This window comes from Barbus barbus, assembly GCF_936440315.1.
Source record: "Barbus barbus genome assembly, chromosome: 35".
Taxonomy (NCBI): domain Eukaryota; kingdom Metazoa; phylum Chordata; class Actinopteri; order Cypriniformes; family Cyprinidae; genus Barbus; species Barbus barbus.
The window spans coordinates 16,681,131-16,701,355 of NC_136763.1; the positions used below are offsets into that span (position 1 = coordinate 16,681,131).

General features: G+C 36.9%; 1 protein-coding gene across 1 annotated transcript in view; it reads left to right on the top strand.

Annotated features, from left to right (window-relative positions):
* LOC306855419 (succinate--CoA ligase [GDP-forming] subunit beta, mitochondrial) overlaps nt 1-20,225 on the top strand; it is a 116,597-nt gene that overhangs the window by 62,351 nt on the left and 34,021 nt on the right. The window contains exons 7-9 of the mRNA XM_079394129.1: nt 208-304; nt 5,528-5,689; nt 9,857-9,999. Of these exons, the coding sequence (XP_079250255.1) occupies nt 208-304; nt 5,528-5,689; nt 9,857-9,999 (402 nt within the window). The remainder of the gene's footprint in view (nt 1-207; nt 305-5,527; nt 5,690-9,856; nt 10,000-20,225) is intronic.

Below are 20,225 nucleotides of genomic sequence, written 5' to 3' on the forward strand. Positions count from 1 at the left end.
TCTCGCCAGCGACCTTTCTGACCAGCGGAGCAAGTGTCCGGTTAGAGATGCGTCCTCATTATTGCACAGTGTACAGTATATAACCCTGAACGAATAAATATTTGTGTTCAGATGTGCTTGTGAGATGTCAAAGTAGTTTGAATGGCTTATATAAGCTCTCAGAGCTGTGCAGCTGGGTAATTAGTGCTCTCTGTGCTTCTGTCACAGGCTGCAGATCAGATTAAGCGACTCTATGATCTGTTCCTCAAAGTCGACGCCACTCAAGTCGAAGTCAATCCGCTCGGAGAAACACCTGAGGGACAAGGTAAGACATGCGTGTGTGTGTTCGTGCGTGAATGACAGACAAAAACGCTTGCTCACGGATTGCATAAGAGCTTCTGTAAAGATCCAAATAGGACTTTGCAGCTTCCAAGGATAAATGTCATTTCACACTAATGTTTATATCAAACTCGTGGATATGGAGAGTGCTGCCTCAGCAAAACTTTACAGGGCTTCTCCCACGTAACACTGGCACAAATATGTTCGTAATATGACCAAATACTACTCCCAGTACCATTTCCACTTGTTTTTTTTATAGGTACCTGTTAGGAAATGATGTAGGATGTTGTAACGTTTATTGGTATGAAATTACATACAGTAGGTCCAGAGAGGGTAATGCCTGTCAAATTAAAGAAGGGGAGAGAAATCATCTCGGCCCTGCACCATAATGGCAAAATGATTTAGTCCTCATAGGGGCCTTCACAAAAGTGCCACCACATTTTCTCTACTTTTTTTCCTTTCTGTATGTTTGTTCTTTTAATTTCTTTTTTTCTTTTATTATCTTTTCTCATTTTATTTTAATTTTTTATTCATATTTTTATTTAATTTTATATATACTGTGTGTGTGTGTGTATTTAATTATTTTTAATTAAAGGGGTCATATGATGCGATTTCAAGTTTTCCTTTCTCTTTGGAGTGTTTACAAGCTGTTTGTGCATAGATAAGATCCCTGAAGCTGCAAAGACTAAAGTCTCAAAACCAAAGAGATATTCTTTATAAAAGTTAAGACTCGTCCATGCCCCCTAAAACGGCTCATTCAAACACGCCCTCACATGTCTACATCACGATGTGGAAATATTTGCGTAATGCCGCCCAAATGTTCACGCAAAGAAAGAAGGCATGGTTTCAGTAACCGCAGTAGTGTGTTTCTATGTGAAAGCAAAAACACTTTATTTGGCCTTCCGAAAGTATATGCATTTAGGAATCATTAGATTACTTACAACAGAACAGCACAACCCAGATGTTATCACAATGCATTTTATGGACGACCGTTTCGTTTCGTACTGCAAACACATAGGAGCATCATTACTGTGTCTGTCACGTGACTCTGTTCCCCTCTCGGGCTTGATGATAGTTGATGGTAAAACTAACGACATTATTAACTGTCTTTACATTATTTTGAAAGCTAAAGCTCACGATTATGGAAAGGGGCGTTACATTTCCGACTCGTGCTTGTGGTGTTCGGCCAATCACAATGAACTGGGTCAGCTGGCCAATCAGAGCAGACTGCCGAAGGTGCGTAGGCACCTATTGTAATCGTTAGCGTTCTTATTCTTCTTCCGTTTCTTCCACCAGAAAATGAATGGCAGCCCACAGAACCGATTGCGGGAAAGTTGTAAAATTTGGCACACTGATAGATGATAGTGTCAATAGTAAACACAGCAAATTTGGAGTCTCTAACTCAAACTCTCTAGCGCCACCACTTGTCCAAAAATTCAATTTTTAAATGCTAATAACATTTGAATCGTAAGCCACAAAATGAAAATTCTTTTTTTTTCTCTGAATCCTTGGCTCAAGCCGAGTCCAGTCCAAAATTCAAAAATCGTAAGGTTTACTTTTTTCGATATCTTCAATTATTCGTTAAACCTACTTTGTCGAACTCGTCCTAGACGGTTAGTCCGATTCTCACAGCTCAGATCATCTACAGACCATGGAGGCAAAAAGTTATGGAATTCAAGTCGATTCGTCCAAGCGTTTTCGAATACCCCACTAACGAATTCGCCGAAAAGCACGCAAGAATGGATCTGAGGCTATATCTCCGCAAGGGTTTGGCGTATTGAGACGAAACTTGGTGTGTTTTATAACAAGCATGACCTGAGGCGACCTGCAGTGTTTCGGCGCTGTGCCACCTAGTGGTCAGGAGATATGAACAATGCATATTGGGCGTTTGGGGCGTTGGCCACGTTGAATTTTGTAGTAAAATGCTATATTTTACGAACGCATTAACGTATTGTTACAAAACTTGGTATGGGTCATCAGCACGATGCCCTGAAGGAGCCTGAGAAGTGTCGAAGCAGCGCCACCTAGTGGTAAAATCAAATTTTCACATGCTTATAACTTTGGGTGGGGTTGACATATTTTCACAGGAGTCACCTTTTTAGACTCCTCGATGGAATCGTTGCCGAGTCCATCGATACCAAACTTGCCAGGTTTAGCCTTATGGTTTGTGCTACATTGCATTTTAGCGCTTAAAAAACATCTGGCAATATCTTAGAAACCGTTACTCCGATCGACACGAAACCACCGTGGGAAGTTCGGAAACATAGCGTCCCATTGATAATGGAATGCCCAATTGCCAAAATGTTTATAGTTAGTGGCACAAAAATGCAAACAAACTCAACAGTCAGTCATTTTTCATCTACTTACACACAAATATGTCTATAACTCCAAAACAAAATGAGATATTTTCACCAAAATTGACACACATGTATGGACACACTCTAAGCACACATAAAAAATTGGGAAGGATTGTGCCTCTTGGTGGCGCTATAATTGAACAAAACATGAAATTGCCATTGACTATAATAGGGTATTGTGATTAAAAATGCTATATTTTACGAATGCATTGGTGTACCATTACGAAACTTTATATGTACCATGGAGACCATGACCTGAAAGTACTCAAAAAGTTTTGAAACAGTGCCAGCTTGTGGTCAAAAGTTATAATGAAATTTCAAATAAATGCTTATATCTTTCTGTGAATTTTGCCTATTGTAATGAGACTGGTATTAATAGATTCCTTGGGTTATGATGAGAACAGTCATACCAATGTTGACATAGTCAGCCAAACTTCCTCTCTGCCCTTTTGATTTTCTTTAAAAACCTACTTTTTCCAACTCCTCCTAGACCCTTGGTCCGATTTTCACCAAAATCGAATCATATCTTCAGACCATGCTGACAAAAAGTTATGGATCTCATGTTGATAGACAAAACGGTTTTCACATACCACAACAATGAATTTGAGGCATGATGCCAAAATGACACTTGAGGCCGTATCTCTGCAATGCTTTGGCATATTGACACCAAACTTTGTGTGTGCCATTGTCAACTCACACAGAACACACCACATCGATTTGATAACGGTGCCACCTGTTGGTCAAACGCGATAAGCCAATAAATCATGGTTGGTTTATATATGATTTTTCAGCTGTTTTGACTAAAATAATCCTAAAATGGCTTTTATTACTCATTTCTGCAACTGGTCTGATGCTCCGTGCTATGCTTAGCTCCTCATTTTGCCGCTGATGTGCTTGGCCCCGTCATTGCTGCTTGCAGCTATATTTTTTCTTTATTATTATTGTATTATTATTGTTATTATAATTTTTAACCTTTAAATTTTTAATCATTATTTTTTACCTTTCTCTATTGTTCTTAACTCTTTATATTTCTCTGTATATTTGTCTTATATTTAATCCTTAGAAAAATATAAATTTGATTTTAATCCAGAGATTATTGCAGAATTATTGAGATTACAGATAAGATTTGTTTAGTTTGCGCAAACTGTAGTTTTTGTATTTTTGAATAACATTATTTGTATTTTCTAATTTTATTTAATTTAATTTTCAATCTTACAATTTTAATATTAATTTTTTTTCACCTTTCTCTATTTTTCTCAACTCTTTATATTTCTCTGTACATTTGTCTTTATTTCAGGCTTTCATTTATTTTTTCGGTTAGTTTGTTTGTCTATGAAAATCTCTTTTGTCTATGAAGATCTTTTCAGGAAACACTATCATTAATCGTGATGTTTTCTTGACAGCAGCATCAAAACAAAAGTCAACAAATGGCTTTGGCTGTCTTTAGATGCATTGTTTGCTTTGTTTTATTTGTCAAAAGTGACAATAGCTGTCTTGGTCTCCTACTTAAAGCACTTTCAAACGTATTCTCAAACTGCATGTTTTCAATAAACATAAAAAAACGCTTTTTTTGTCAGCTTGCAGTGGTGAAACTGATCTAGTTTCTTTGTTACTGTCTCTGCTTTGCATTCATCTTCTTTCCTTATCTGTTCTTTACCCATAGTCCCCTGCAAAAGTAAGTGAAACTCTCCTGGTAACAGTGTAAAGTTGAGTTTGATAATAGCTCAGTGAACCCAGTGTACTTCCCTTCACAGATTAGCTTTGTTAGGCAGCGCCGAGCCCTTGCAGGCTCGAGAGGCTGCAAAACACTACAAATGAGAAACTTGCTGGGTCTGGTCACATATGGCCAAGACAGTCACAGAAAACGCTATTCCCAGGCTAATTTTCTGATACAGCTTCTGTGTTTATGTGGCTGTTTGTTGTATAAGATGCTCCCGCTGCACAATATGAGTTCTATAGACGTACATAGTGTCAGTAAAGATCATGTTGTTACTATGGGCTTTTGTCATCAGCGCTGTATAACTGTTTACACTTATATGCAGCTCCCTTTCACTCGATGTGAATTATTGGATTTGGAACTGCTGTCACCAATTTGCCACATGCACTAGATACATATAACTACATTTAAAATAAAGCTGCATTTATTTTTGGTCAAATATTTCTATTGTAATGAATTTTCAGTCTTCAGTGTCACATGATCCCTCCGAAATCATTCTAATATGATGATTTAGTGCTCAAGCAACATTGTTATTGTTATCTGTGATGGTTTATTTTGTTTAGTTTTTTGATAAATAAAAAGTAAAATATAAATATTTTAAAAATATAAATATTTTGTAACATCATAAATCATGTCTTTGTCACTTTTAATCAATTTAATGCATCCTTGCTGAATAATATTTATTTCTTCTTTCACAAAAAAAAAATCAATCAATAAATAAATTAAAATACATAAAAAAATATTTTTGAAAAATAAATAAATAAACAAAATAAAACTTACTGACCCCAAACTTTTGAATAGTACTATGTGTGTATACAAACAGAATTTCTTCTCTCCTTATTTTAAAGAAAGGTGTAGGCATTTACATTTAAGCCTTACAAAAATTTCTAATTGATTTTAATCCAGAATTATTACAAAATTAATGACCTTAGAGAAAAGGTTTGTTCAATTTGTTTGTGTGAACTGCAGTTTTTGGAATAACACAAATGACCTGTAAAATTTGAAATTTAACTTTGCTTTTTTATGCTGTTTGTTTATATTTCCCTGTATACTTTAGTACGAGTTTGACACAAAAGTGCATTGAAATGCAGTATATGACAATATGTTCCAACACTTTTCTGCTGTCTGTCCACAGTGGTTTGCTTTGATGCTAAAATCAACTTTGACGACAATGCAGAGTTCAGACAGAAAGCTGTGTTCGCCATGGATGATACCGCGGAGAGCGACCCCTTGGAGACAGAAGCAGCCAAATATGATCTCAAGTATATCGGACTGGATGGAAACATAGCCTGTTTTGGTTTGTTTTAATCTTTCATATACTAGAATACCAGATGAACTTCTACATGAAATAATGAACAACATACCAAATGAACTTGAAATTTCAAAGCTTTCAGAAACCTGTTCCACATCGAGCTCATGTCTCAAGGGATATTTCAAATCCAGCTTTAGAAATGCTCTTCTTAGTAGTTTCCAACATGTTTATTTTAGTCTTGAGAACAGGATTTTGTGAAAGTGTTACCAAACGGGTGCCGATCCAGTCATCATCTCCAGCAGCTCTCTAACAGCTCCATAAGGGACCTGCCTGAACCGATGGGCTCTAATTAGCAGGAATCTTCCGGAAAAACGACTCAACCAAGATGATTGTTAGTCTACACATTTAAGTGGTCCCTCATTATAAATCCCAGCTCTCACAGCAAAGCGCCAAGAAAGAAGCGTGTAGACAAGAAGAGCGCAGAAGTGACTCTAACTGACCTTGTCGTGTAGACACAAACGCACTCGCGCACAATTTACTTGCAGTTAGTTTACACCTTAAAAGCTTTGTAAACTGGCAAAGTGACAGCTGTTCAGCTGAATTTCACTTTATTGAATCGAGTGTCAGAGCCTGTGCCAACACGTTAGCTCAGCACTGAAGAACAGAATAAGGGGAGATGTGTGAGGCCGGGAGAGCTGGGATGAGCAGGAAATGGCTGAATCAGTTGGCTGCCTTACACCTCAAAGCACGATGAGATGGGACTCACCAGGCCGGCTAACACAGATACTACAACCACTCTTGACACCCTGTATACTTTAAGTCAAACACAATTCACTTTCCTTGAAAAGCAGTGGGCAGCAGATTTAGAGCTGAGCTATTCATTGGGGTTGGGATGTGAAATTACAAGAATTCTGGCCATTATATTGCGTATCATTATAGTGAATTTTCTTTTCAATATAATGAAGGTCATTTAGGACTGGGGTTGTGAAATGTTAAGTCTCAAAACATTCCATACAGTAGCTTTGAATGAAGAACAGATTGAAATTTAAGCTGTGACAGAGTGAGTTAGCACTGTCCAAATTATTATAAACAAATGTTTTGTTAGATTCTTTTAATAAATCAATTGATCCATTTTTACCCAAGATTCTTTTACAAATCTCACTTATCTGATTAATGATTTCAACTTAGTAACTAAGTTACTAAAGTGAATAATGACTTTAATTTCCTCTATTCAACAGGCAAATTTATCATATAGCTTCAGAAGGCATGGCATATAGCTGTATAGATATATTTGTGTACAGCTGTATTTTTTTATGTTATATTTTATAATTTTATTGTTTTTATCATGGACTTGTGTCATTTTTGAAGCCTGGAGGTTGTTGTCCCTATAAATTTTAATTTCATACAAATAAGAAACTGGCACATTATTAAAGGCTTAGGTCACTTCCAGAAAAAATAAAAAAATAAAAATAAAATTCCTGATAATTATATAAATAACCCCCGCACTGTCAAAAAAAAAAAAAAGTTGACCTAACTCAAAAACATAAGGCATATGGCAGTCAACTTAAGTTAACTCAGTTGGCAACCGACAACTTAAAAACTTGAGTTCATCTAATGAATAAATGTCAGTCTATTGAGTGATAAAAGATCTGTCAGAGCAGCCAAAGATTTTTTAGCATTTAGCAATGTTAATCTCTTTTAACAATCCTCTTTCCTTTTAGATTTGTGTTTATTTTCAAAGCCTTCTGCATAATATGGGTTGTATTTGCCTCTAAAGGCAAACATTTATGCTGAAAGACAAATGCATTAAACAAGATGCAATAATGCACATATACAGGTACTATACATCTCAAAAAATTTGAATATCATAGTCAATAGTTTTTGTCACTCATTTCAGAAAGTGAAACCCATATATTATATAGATTCATTACACATAGAGTAAAATATTTCAAGCCTTTGTTGAAATTTTGATGATTATGGCTTACAGATAATGAAAATTCTGTGTCTCAGAAAATTTGAATATTCCATAAGATCAATAAAAAAATATATATTTTAAACCGAAATGTCAGGCTTCTGAAAAGTATGTTCATTTCTATGCTCTCAATACTTGCTTGGGCCTCCTTTTGTATGAATTACTGCATCAATGCGGCGTGGCATGGAGGCAGTCAGCCTGTGGCACTGCTGAGGTGTTATGGAAGCCCAGGCTGCTTTGATAGCAGCCTTCAGGTCATCTGCATTGTTGGGTCTGGTGTTTCTCATCTTCCTCTTGACAATACCCCATAGATTCTCTATTCTCTATGGGGTTCAGGTCAGGCGAGTTTGCTGGCCAATCAAGCACAGTAACACCATGGTCACTGAACCAGCTTTTGGTACCTTTGGCAGTGTTGGCAGGTGCCAAGTCCTGCTGGAAAATGAAATGAGCATCTCCATAAAGCTTGTCAGCAGAAGGAAGCATGAAGTGCTCTAAAATTTCCTGGTAGATGGCTGCGTTGACTGTGGACTTCAGAAAACACAGTGGACCAACACCAGCAGATGACATGGCAGCCCAAATCATCACTGGCTATGGAAACTTCACACTGGACTTCAAGCAACATGGATTCTGTGCCTCTCCATTCTTCCTCCAGACTCTGGGACCTTGATTTCCAAATGAAATGCAAAATTTACTTTCATCTGAAAAGAGGACTTTGGACCATTGAGCAACAGTCCAGTTATTTTTCTCCACAGCCCAGGTAAGACACTTCTGACATTGTCTCTGGTTCAGACGTGGCTTGGTAGCCCTTTTCCTGAAGACGTCTGAGCGTGGTGACTCTTGATGCACTGACTCCAGCTTCAGTCCACTCCTTGTGAAGCTCTCCCAAGTGTTTGAATAAGCTTTGCTTAACAGTATTCTCAAGCTTGCAGTCATCCCTGTTGCTTGTGCACCTACCCAAATTCTCCCTTCCAGTCAACTTTGCATTTAATATGCTTTGATACAGCACTCTGTAAACAGCCACACCTTTCAGTAATGACCCTCTGTGACTTATCCTCTTTGTGGAGGGCGTCGATGTTCGTCTTCTGGATCATCGCAAAGTCAGCAGTCTTCCCCATTATTGTGGTTTCAAAGAACAAGAGATACCCGGAATTTATACTGTAGGGATGGTCATGAATCGAAACTCAAATGTAAATATTCTAATATTTTGAGATACTGATTTTTGACTTTCATGAGCTGTAAGCTATAATCATCAAAATAATAAAAAAAAGCTTTTGAAATGTTTTACTTTACATGGAATGAATCTAAAATATATGAAAGTTTCACTTTTTGAAATAAGTTACAAGAACAAATTAACTTTTTCACGATATTCTAATTTTTTGAGATGTACCTGTACCTCAGCACACAATTCTCAACAATGGTGAGGATCAACAGACTTTAAAAAGAAATTATGAAAAAAAAAAAAAGAACTCTGATCCACATGAGAGCTAACTGACAGTGACAACAGCAGCAGCCTAAATTAAGCCAGTAAAATTTAAAACAATGATAATATTTTAATAATAATTAACATAAAATCCTTTCAACTTGCAATGCATGCTGGGAACTTGTGCTATTTTGTTCAACGTAAAATTGTTTGTTGAGATGACTCAATTTGAAAAGTTGGGAGAACATTTGCATATGTTGTGAATAAATACTTGAGTATCTAAGTAAGTTTAACAAAAAAACTTGTGCTAGCGACATGTTTAGAGTATTTTTGTTCAGTTCACACAAAAAATTAAACTGACTTCTACTAAAACTTATTTGTTCAGGCTATTTTTTTACATTGGTTAGTAGAACTTTTCGAAAGTTGGATTTTTTTACAGTGCATGTCATCCAAAATATTCATGTCTGTCTTTCTTCAGTAACAAAGAAATAGTTTTTTTGAGGAAAACTTATTTCTTGATTGTGATCGTGTAGAGCGCTTTGAAATTGCATTGATCGAAACTACACTTTAGACCTTCAACCCATTGGGTCCCATTGTCCACTATAGTCCACTATATGGAATTTTTTTTTTATTCTGGAATGTTTTCCTCAAAAACCTTAATTTATTTTCGACTGAAGAAAGACGTGAATGTCTTGGATGGCATGAGGGTGAGTAAATTATCAGGAATTTTTTATTCTGGAAGGGTCAGTAAATGATGACACAATGATAATTTTTAACTGAGCTAATATTTTAATTTCCAAAACATGGTCTGTATCCACAGTTAACGGTGCTGGCCTTGCTATGGCAACATGTGATATTATCGACTTGCATGGTGGAAAGCCTGCTAACTTCTTGGACCTGGGTGGAGGTGTAAAAGAGAACCAGGTGTACGCAGCCTTCAAGCTTCTCACTGCCGATCCCAAGGTAGGAATGATTCTGTTTATCCGAACCAAAAATGTAAATACCCAAAGTAATTTTACTTCAACCATAAAAGATTAATATAAAGGTGTTTTGAGAGTGTGATAAGAAATAAAAAGTTAAAGTTGCTCTCCTTTAACTTCATTACAGTTCTCAATTTAGTATTACTTTTCTGCTCTTTGAAGTTTCCTCTGTGTGAGATTTTGTTGACTCCTTAGGCACCACAAAAGAATGTGAGCTTGCGGCCGAACCCAGTTCTTTTTACCATCATTACGAGCTTGTGCTCTGATCAATATCTTCGCTACAGTCACACTTTTCAGCTCTGGAATTGTAAACACACCAAGACAGACAGACAGACACACACACCTCATAACTCATCTTTTCACCAACGCTTTTCTCCCCCAGACACACACTTGCTGTCCTCCTCCTGTTGATTACTCGCTCTGGAGCACAAGATCCTTTTTCTTGCAGCTTTTACGAGCCGAGGAGTTGTTTCTCAGATAATGATCCTTTTCTGAAGCAGACCGGAATTCTTGGCACGTTGCTGATAATTTGCTTGTATTTGTTGTAAGCACACATGTCAATATGCACCTGATTTGGTTTCAGCTCAGTGTGTTTGTATTCAGGATGCACACTGACATCTTCATAACAGAACTCTCTTTATAATAATATGAAACAAAATTCATCTAGTATCATGTTCATTATGTGTCAGAAAACAGGAGTGCTGGGATTTAATAGCACACCTTGCTTTGAGTATTCTAGCTCGAAGCAGCATGCAGATAGTGATTTCAACTAAAGATTGAATCACTTCATATTCATATTTGTCTCAGATGAAAGATACACTTTTGTTTTTGTAGGAATTTATCAGCAAAGGAAAACAGAAAAGAAAACTATGGAACACACTGGGCAACATTCATTGTTGCCAAACAACACAAAAATATGCATATATGCTACATTATTTTGACTGAATCATACTTGATTAGATAAAGGAGGTGGAAAGATTGTGTTGAATATTTTCAACGTCTATACAGTTGAAGTGTATAGTTCCTGTCTCCTCCTGTCATCAGTGGGGTACCTGAAATTTTCTATGCTCTATTGGGGTAGAGTGGTGGCCCTCCCCTGCAGTCACACAGTTCCCATTCTGGAGCCTCTGTGTACAGCGATTTGCATTTCACAGAAGCGTTCACAGCCACCCAGGCTCTGTGGAAGGAATATTAATGGAAATGTTAATTATTGGATCCTCTGGCGGGATGAAATATGCAGTTGCCTTCAATCTTCCATCGGAAATGTTTGATTTGTTTGTTTTGGGAATCTTTTCCCTTGCCTCCTTCAAATCATTCTCATTAATTTACCAACTGATTAGTGGTCGGAATCAACCCACCCACTCCTGTCAGAAAAAGCTGCATAAAATTAACTGGAAAACTAATCATTCAATTGGTCCTAAAACTGACACCTGAGGTACACCACTCTTCTAGTATAGAAATTTATTTAAGGAATGTTCTGAGATTCAATACAAATTAAGCTTAGCTGACAGCAGTTGTTGCATGATGTTGATTACCTCTAAAAATATTTTTGAAGCAAAAATACACTTTCAATGAAAACAACCAGGGCAGGCAATACATATTTAATTCTAGTGGCTTTAAACAGTGTATTTTAATATTATACATGTTAACATGAGACAAACAGAATTACCTACTAACCTGTGTGAAGTTGTAGCTAACTTTAAACTAAAACCTTTTCCAAAATGTTTGTGCAAGGATACCAAGAAGGGAGGTTTTGTAACTTGCTTGTTAACTTGAAGTAACTTGAAGATATTACGTTGGTGATGAATAGTTTGTCCACCTCCAGTGTGGGCCTACTGTAATGATGATTAAAAATTTTACAGCACAAAAAATGCACATTTTGTAAGAAAGAAATTAATATTAGTACTTTAACACAGATGTGAGCTTGTTTTTCCTTTAAACTCTCCAGTTGCGACTGTTCAGTTTTGAACCAAGGGTTGGGTGAAATTGTCTGAGTAATCGACATTATGTGAAATGATGTTGTCAAACGTAGCTTTTTTTGAACTCGGATCTTTTTTAAAGTACAGCTAGAATTGCAGTATTTTATAGTTGAGGACTTTGAAACTGAAGCATGGAGAGTTTAAGCTGATGCACCACCAGACTGTGGAACCCTTCCTTTAGAGTCTGCAGGGAGGCAAATGCATTGTATATATGCACTCCTTTGATATACAAGATTTTATTCTTACTCACCAAAGCTACCTTCACTGACAGCTCAAAGGAGAGGCACTCTTGAACTGTCTCCCACTCTCACTTTCTTAGTTTCTCTCCTTTTTTCCTCGGACATGGGGCATTTGCTCCCCAAGCCTTTTTTCCTCCCATTCCAACCCTATTAAAACAGCCTCTCTTTTTATATTTATAATGGTTAGGTTGATAGATGAAGGCAGTACCATAGAAGTACATGGAGAGTGGACACATTTTGTAACACCTGGATTACATGAGTCAGTCTCCATCAATAGGCATTGTTCAAGTTCTTTATTTACGAGACCGAAATGTGGAAAAAGAGCGATGGAGAACTCTTTACTCTTGAACTTAGTCAACACACACCACACACGGCGCATTGCAAAGTTTTATCACGGAACATGAATAAAACATTACACATTTGCCACGGTTTTAGAAAAAGCCGAAAGCACCTGCTAGTCGAATCCAAATGGCAACAGCTAAACAACGCCATTATCCCACCCCCTCCCTCCAAAGTTAGATGTGGGAGACGTGGATGGATAGATGTTTTTGCTCGTGGCTATTTGGTCCCTATGCAGTGTAGTTTGGAGTGGGAGTGAATTAGGGCTGTGGCACGTCAGACGTGCTCCCAGGCACTGGATGTTTGATGAAGGTGCTTGGCTGGGTAATTGTGACCGGTGGGGATTTCACCTGCCCTGGGTAGAGACGACTGCAGCACCGGGTTGTGTGGTGTATTTGAGGTTAACTAGGAGCTGGAGCTTGATACTATTTGCTGGCCGCTGCAAGGTAAATCTGAAACAAATGTTGTTGTGTGTCAGTTGTGTTGGTCGAACTGCTGTGAACATGAATGTTTGAGTTCCCGTACAGCATATTAATCCTGGAGATGACACATGTTTGCTCAGGGCATCATGGGATTGAATATGCCTCTCTTACACTGAAATGGTGCTGGTGCTCGACCGGGGAATCTGCCAGCCTTTCTCAGAACTGGCCCATGTTGAAAGCCAAGCAATGATGTAACTTATTGCATGAAGTGGCCACAATTATTTTAAAATTTAAAAAAAATTTAAGTATTGAACTTGTGACATACATCATCCTGTGTTGCAAGATGTTGAATATTGCAAGCACAATACTTTAAAAATTGTTTTTTTTTTTTTTTTTTTTAAAGATTGAAAGTATTGGAAACATTTTAACACCCAAAATAGTTTAATTTAGATTCTGTATGCTACCACATCAAATGTTACAACAGATAAAATGTATTGTAAAATGATTTTTTTATGATTTCAATGATTTGATAATTATAATATTTGTAAATCATAACTTTTTATTTTAGACCAACATGGGAAATAAAAGGGAGTTATGAGATTTAAGAATGTACATATTATATACAGTATTACAAATAAAATAGCTAGCTATTGTATATTTATGATATTTATAAATACAAATCTGAATAAAATTAAAATTAGCATGTAATTAACATTTTAAATACTACCATTCAAAAGTTTGCATTCTGTAAGATTTTTGCAATGTTTGTGAAATAAGGGCCAGATTTACTAACATCTTGCGCCAATGCAAACCATCTTTTAAACAGTTAAAACAGTACTGTCAGGATTTACTAAAGACACGCAGTAAAGAATTTGCACTGAAAAGGCATCCCACATTATGGGAGGAGAGTATTAAAATGAATCACTCAACGCGATTTACTAATGTTTGTGCTTGTCAAATTACTGGTATATGCGCCATTATTTAACGCCCAAAAAAAGCATGTCTTAAACTGTTTTGCACCTGTGTCGTAAGTAGATCACCCGTACCTGATGAGCATTGGCTCTGCTTATTTTCGACTACACTAAGTTGCGCTGCACTTGGTATATTGCATTGGTCGATAAGTAAATCAGATGTTGCGTCTGTGTTTTTTAATTTGCACATTGTCAGTAAATCACCCGCAGAGATTTCCATGCCCATCTGCCCTGTTTAGTAAATCTACCGCTAAGTCTCTTATGTTCAGTAAGGCTGCATTTATTTGATCAGACATACAGTAAAATAGTAATAATGTGAACTATTAGTACGCTTTAAAATAACTGCTTTCTATTTCAATATATATCAAAACATAATTTATTTTTGTAATGGCAAAACTGAATTTTCAGCATTCATTACTCCATTCTTCACATGATACTTCACAAATCATTCTAATTTGATCTGTTTTTTCCCGAGATATTTTTATGAATACGAATATGAATTATGTTTACAAAACATAATTTGTTAGAAATATCAATGTCTTTTACTTTTGATTGTTAAACATTAGGGTTTATTTTTATATTTAGTCATTTTAATATTTAATCTTTTTTATAATTTAGAATATATTGTATTTATAATTCAGCGTAAATGCATGAAAGCTAATTTTATCTGAAAATGTCATTTCAGTACATGTTCTGTTTCCACAATCACTCATATCTTATCCAACATATTCAGCGGATGAGCTGAAAAATCCAGTTGGCTCGTTGTGTCCTGCTTCACGGCCAGAGTCTCTCGCAGGAGCATGGGGAGAGCACGCTAGTGAATAAAGCAGGATGGAAAGATGTGGTAAATGAAAAAGTGAAAGAGATGTTAACGCTGGAGGATGAGAAGCCCTCTTTCTGCTCTCCTCATTACTGTCTGTGCCACTGTCTGCTCAACATTAAGCACGACTCTGGCCTTTATATATGAGTACAAACACACAAATATACTCTTGCTCCCACCTCGCACATACTCCATCATTTGTATCCTTTGGGGCCTCCATGCCCCTGTCATCTCCATTGTGCTGGCGATGTTATTGTATAATGATCAGTCGTCCCTTCTCTGCTGTCTCAGGCCTGAGGGAATCACATTTCCCATTTGTTCCAAATACAGGCAATAAGAGCCAGCCCAATCTCCCAGCCCCAACATGGCCACCTCAGTAATGGAGCTCATTTCCCCTGCGTCTGGCTGTCTGGCCCCAGACTGCGCTCGACGGAGCCCCGCATCGCCAGATCCTCGGCCCCTGCACTCAGACCATTAATGCTGACTGATAGAACAATGTCTCGATGGCAGAAGACACATTTATTTTGTGTTCAGGCTGCTGAAGCTCAAGGAACAGTGAAGAATACATAAGCAAACAATAACTAATCTTTCCACATGGGCTGAATTCGCATGGTGTCCACAGTCCTGCATCATTTTGATCCCTGAACAGGAACACGTAGATTATGTTTTCTGTTATGTAATTACTCGCTAGTAATCATTCCACCTGGTTAGGTAGTCCCGCAAAACAAGTTAGCTCCTAAGCGGTCGTGAGTTTGGGGGGGGATTTTCTCGCTTTTTCAATATTTTCAACACTTGTTTCAAAACTTTCTTTCCCACCCATGAGTATGATGGATGATGCTTTACAAAAACCAATAAAACTAAGCGCTGTTCTTTCTGATGTGCTAGCAAGCGAGCAGCAAAGAAGCTGCTTTCAGTATTACCTTGCGTGCATGAGGTCTCTGGAGTATGCTGGTTTTGTTTTGAAAATGCTCTTCACATAAGGCGTTTCTCAAAAAGGGGTTTGAGAGCTTGTTATGCAAATTCGGGATATAAAAATGTACTCAGAAATGCAAATCCTGCATTTCGTTTTTTCCGAATGAGGCAATGTCTATTGGTTTTTCAGTAAGATCTCTTGGAGGTAGACAAAGAGTTTTTATTTTTTAGTCCAGGTCATTATTTAATCTTCACAGCAGAAGTTTTTGCAGATTTAGAGGGGATGCAAACTGCAAAATGACTCATGACTCTTAATTAGTCGTTTTAGCTCTGGGGCCTAATGGGGTGTTTTGCACTGCAGTGGTCCGAGTCTCAGGGCTGAAGATTAAAGTGATTTATTGTGAAGAAGAAATGTGGTGAGATCACAACCTTCCTGTTGTGTCCACCTTCTGCTATATTGAACCAGTGATGAGATGAAAATAAACTATAATTTGCAGTCATTGGCCAATTACAACCAGAAATGTGAATATGACCTTGTTGACACAATAAATAGCACTTTGTAATGTTATATTTAAAGCTATAGTGTATCATTTCTGTGCCACAAACAGAACTAATGACTGGTTTCAAACATAGTTTCAAACACCCCCCCCAGGTAGTCCCACTCCAAACTGTCACTGGTTGAGCCAAGTCGGGTCATTTTGCACTTCCATTTGGTGCTTTTAGTGGAACAGAATGTATACTGTTCACTTTAAAGTTTGTTGGAGCTCATTTTAAAAGACTGTTAGTCTGCAGATGGTTTCTAATGGGAACTATAAATGTTCCGATTGCCCAGTAGTGCCCTGTGAAGTGGACATCACAGGATATTTCACCATATTATGTCTATACGGTCAGTCTGAAGGGCATTGCGTACAGCATAGGAAACAATTGTACATCAGTGTATATAAAAAGGAACTGAGGCTCCTGACATTTAAATTTGGCTTAATTCACCTTAAAAGAAAGTGATATAGTGAAATATCAATACAATTAAAAAAAAAAAAACTATTTTAAAATGTATTTTATTTGTTATGGCAAAACTGATTTTTTTTGATGAATAGAAATGCATTTCAAAGGCATGTATTTTCTTTTGAAACATTATAAATGACTTTACTGCCACTTTTGTCTATTTTAATTCATTCTCACTGAATAAAAGCAATAAATATTTTAAAGAAAGAAAAGTGTGCTGATCCCAAATTTTTTAATGTTTCTATTCTGTTCTATTCTATTCTATTGTTATATTATATTCTTAACCAAGAAGAAAGAGATAAAGGAAGGAGGAAAGTGGAACCATGATGAAAAGAAAAGGAAGGAAGTATAGCAAGCAAAGGTTACAATCTTCTTTAATCTCATTAATGAACATATGAAGATAAAAATCGCCCACCGAAATGTCCATGTACAAACACATCATCCAGTGAGCTTTGATCTCTATTAGATGAAACGGCACCAAATATCCCTGAATTCCTGAATTTAAGCAAAGAACGAATAAATAAATAACCCCCATGCAGAATGATATCTGTGTTGTATAGTCAGTGTCTAAATGTTAGCTTTTGATATTGCTTTTTTTAAACTGGGCCTGTGATCTTTTCCCGAGAAACCTCATAGAGGACTATATATCCAATTAGTATGAGAGCTTATATTTGTTAGCCTTTTCATTGACTAATGCAAGACCTCAGTGGAAGAGGCACTCGACAGATGTTTTTGATAATTTGCTTACAGTGTGCCATCTAGTTTTTTTGTTAGTCAGAAAGGTTGTTGTGTGCCTCAATTTCGTCTTTTACTTTGATCTGTTCAACGGTACAGCAGACTCGTTGGTCGAGTTGAAATAAAGTGTGCATAGGACCATGTGCAGGAAGATGCTCATTGAAATTTAAAAGTGGTTGTTTGGCTATTTTGGCCTCTTCCTTGATTTTAGCCCTCAATAATCTGGCTCCTCAATACTTAACCGATTTGTTGCTTCCGTATACCCCGTCTAGAACCTTGAGATCGTGTGACCTTGGCCTACTCATAGTCCTTAGAGTTAAACTTAAAAATCGTGGTGATCACTCCTTCACTACTGTGGGACCGAAGCTTTGGAATAGCCTTCCTCCCTTTATCAGACGTGCCCCATCTATTAGTGTTTTTAAATCCTATTTAAAGACATATTTCTCGATCTACCTAAATCAGTCTATGTTCACGCGAATCATTGGTTATCCAGCTTCACCTCCAGAAGAAGTGAGTACAAGGTTTTTTTAATGAATCTTTTCAAATCGCCTTTCCTAATAATGTGCTAATTAGCAAGTTTCACGATGAATGCGGCTAAAGTAAACAATCTCTCAGAGAGCAGCTCGGAAGAGAGGGGCGGAGTCAGCAGACCTCATTAACATTTAAAGGAGAATGACACAATACCACTTGCTCTAAGAGCTGTTTTTGACAGGGTAAAAATGTGTTTTTTACACTACCAATGAAAAATTTTAACCAAACAATGTTACAGACTTTTCATTAAGACCCTAAAGAATAATATCAACTTGTGGAAAATGGGCATTATATGACCCCTTTAACAAAATTGTGGTATACTAAATGATCCCCTTGTCATATTCCTTTGCTTGGACGTTATGTAATACTCATCAGAAACACACACACACCACTTTACTAGCGTCCACACACTCTCGCTCCATACATGAGAGCTTATCATCACATAAATACAGTGTTTGACTGGCAGGCAGGGCTGGGAAAGGCAGATAGATGTACTGTCCATTTATGCAATGAGAAAAGACCGAGCTGTTGTCAGAGACAAGGATGAGTTTCTGTTTAAATTTCTAGATGTCTGAATGTCAGAAAGTACAGGTACAATGGTACCGGTGTATATGCAATATATAAACAGTGTATTTATTATACTAGTTTTGTTATGGAGAATTCTGAAACTTTACTGGAATTGACACCGATTACCAACACTTTTGGTATTGTTTTAACTCTACTTTCATGTATAAGGACACTTGTGGGATCTGTCCCAGACTCAAGTTATCTGTGTAAGAAACTTTTGAAATAATGAATGATACTGGCTTTATCTTGCTTGACCATCCCCGTGAAATTTTCATTAGATAACCTTACTATCACTTTGTCCTTAACCATAGGTTACAATTTATTCATTAAGTGCAATTCTGCCGTTGTATGTCCTTGTCTAATTTGGTTTCGGTATTGATCGTGGTGTATGAAGTTTTTCCTTTGGGTCTCTTTATTTTTCCCTTTCGACACAAATCTCGGCCAGATAAGATCTGTTGTTGTATTCCTAAGTGTACTGCTGTCCAAATACAAATGCTAAATCTGATCTGGTCACATGCATCTCACAGGAGAGTGCGAAGTGAAATGTTGATCCGATATTTCCCTGCTATCTCCTCCGAATTATTCCTGAGCTCATTACACACGTGACTCAAAGGAGGCCCGCATTGCCTGAGCTCTTCGTTATCTGTCCCTGTCTCTCTCATTTTAAAGCACTGTATCGTTGGGCAACCTGGAGCTCTTCTCGATATTAATTAGCTCCTCTTCCCTTTATCTTTACTTCATTTATCAATTGCTGCCAGATAATGGTGTGCCAGGACCTGAGAGAGCATAGCGAAGAGGATAAAGAATATGTGAGGGGGAAAAAAACTGGTAAGAAAGGATTTAGTTTTGGCGGAGATGGGATTTATGAATGATGAAACATCCTAGTATTGTTTAGTCACTTCCACATTATCACTGCACATTATCGCATTTTCGTGTTTATGTGTGCAAATTATTCAGAGTTTAACCAAATGGCATGATGAACCAGATGTGAAAACCAGGATTGATGAAGCACAGCTTAATTACACTTGCAAAAATGCCTAAATTGATCATTATACATCAGTTATATGATTTATGCCACTGTTAGGGTGCTTAGTAATGTTTATGGAACCTGTCATCAAATTATGTACTGTTGTGGAATTGAACTAGTCTGGTTTTTCAATGATGTCATTTTCTCTTGTACTACTTTTCATGGAAAAACTCATATTATTACAAGATATTAATAAACCTTTTTTTTCCAGGATTCTTTGAATAGAAAGCTCAAAAGAACAGCATTTATTTAAAATATAAATCTTTTGTAAAAATGCGCTTTACTGTCACTTTTAATCAATGTAATATATCCATTCTGAATAAAATTATTAAAGTATTTAAACATTTAAATTTCTCTACCTCCTTTTCTTTTACATTACCGAACTGTAAACTTTCGTGAATCTGAAGCGCTTTTGTATGCATCACATTGCATTGATGTGATTTATCGGTTTGTAATGTTGCATATAGTGGTAGATCATAATAAAGAATCATCTGGTTCTCATCTCTTCAGAGTGCTTTATCATGTATGCATCATGAATGCAATACAGTTCCATAACAGAAATAAGAACCAAGAGTGTTCTAAGTCATTCTACTATTAATAAACTAAATCAAGTTTAAGATGGAATGAAATATAATTACAGATACCTAAGAGAGGTATAAGATGTT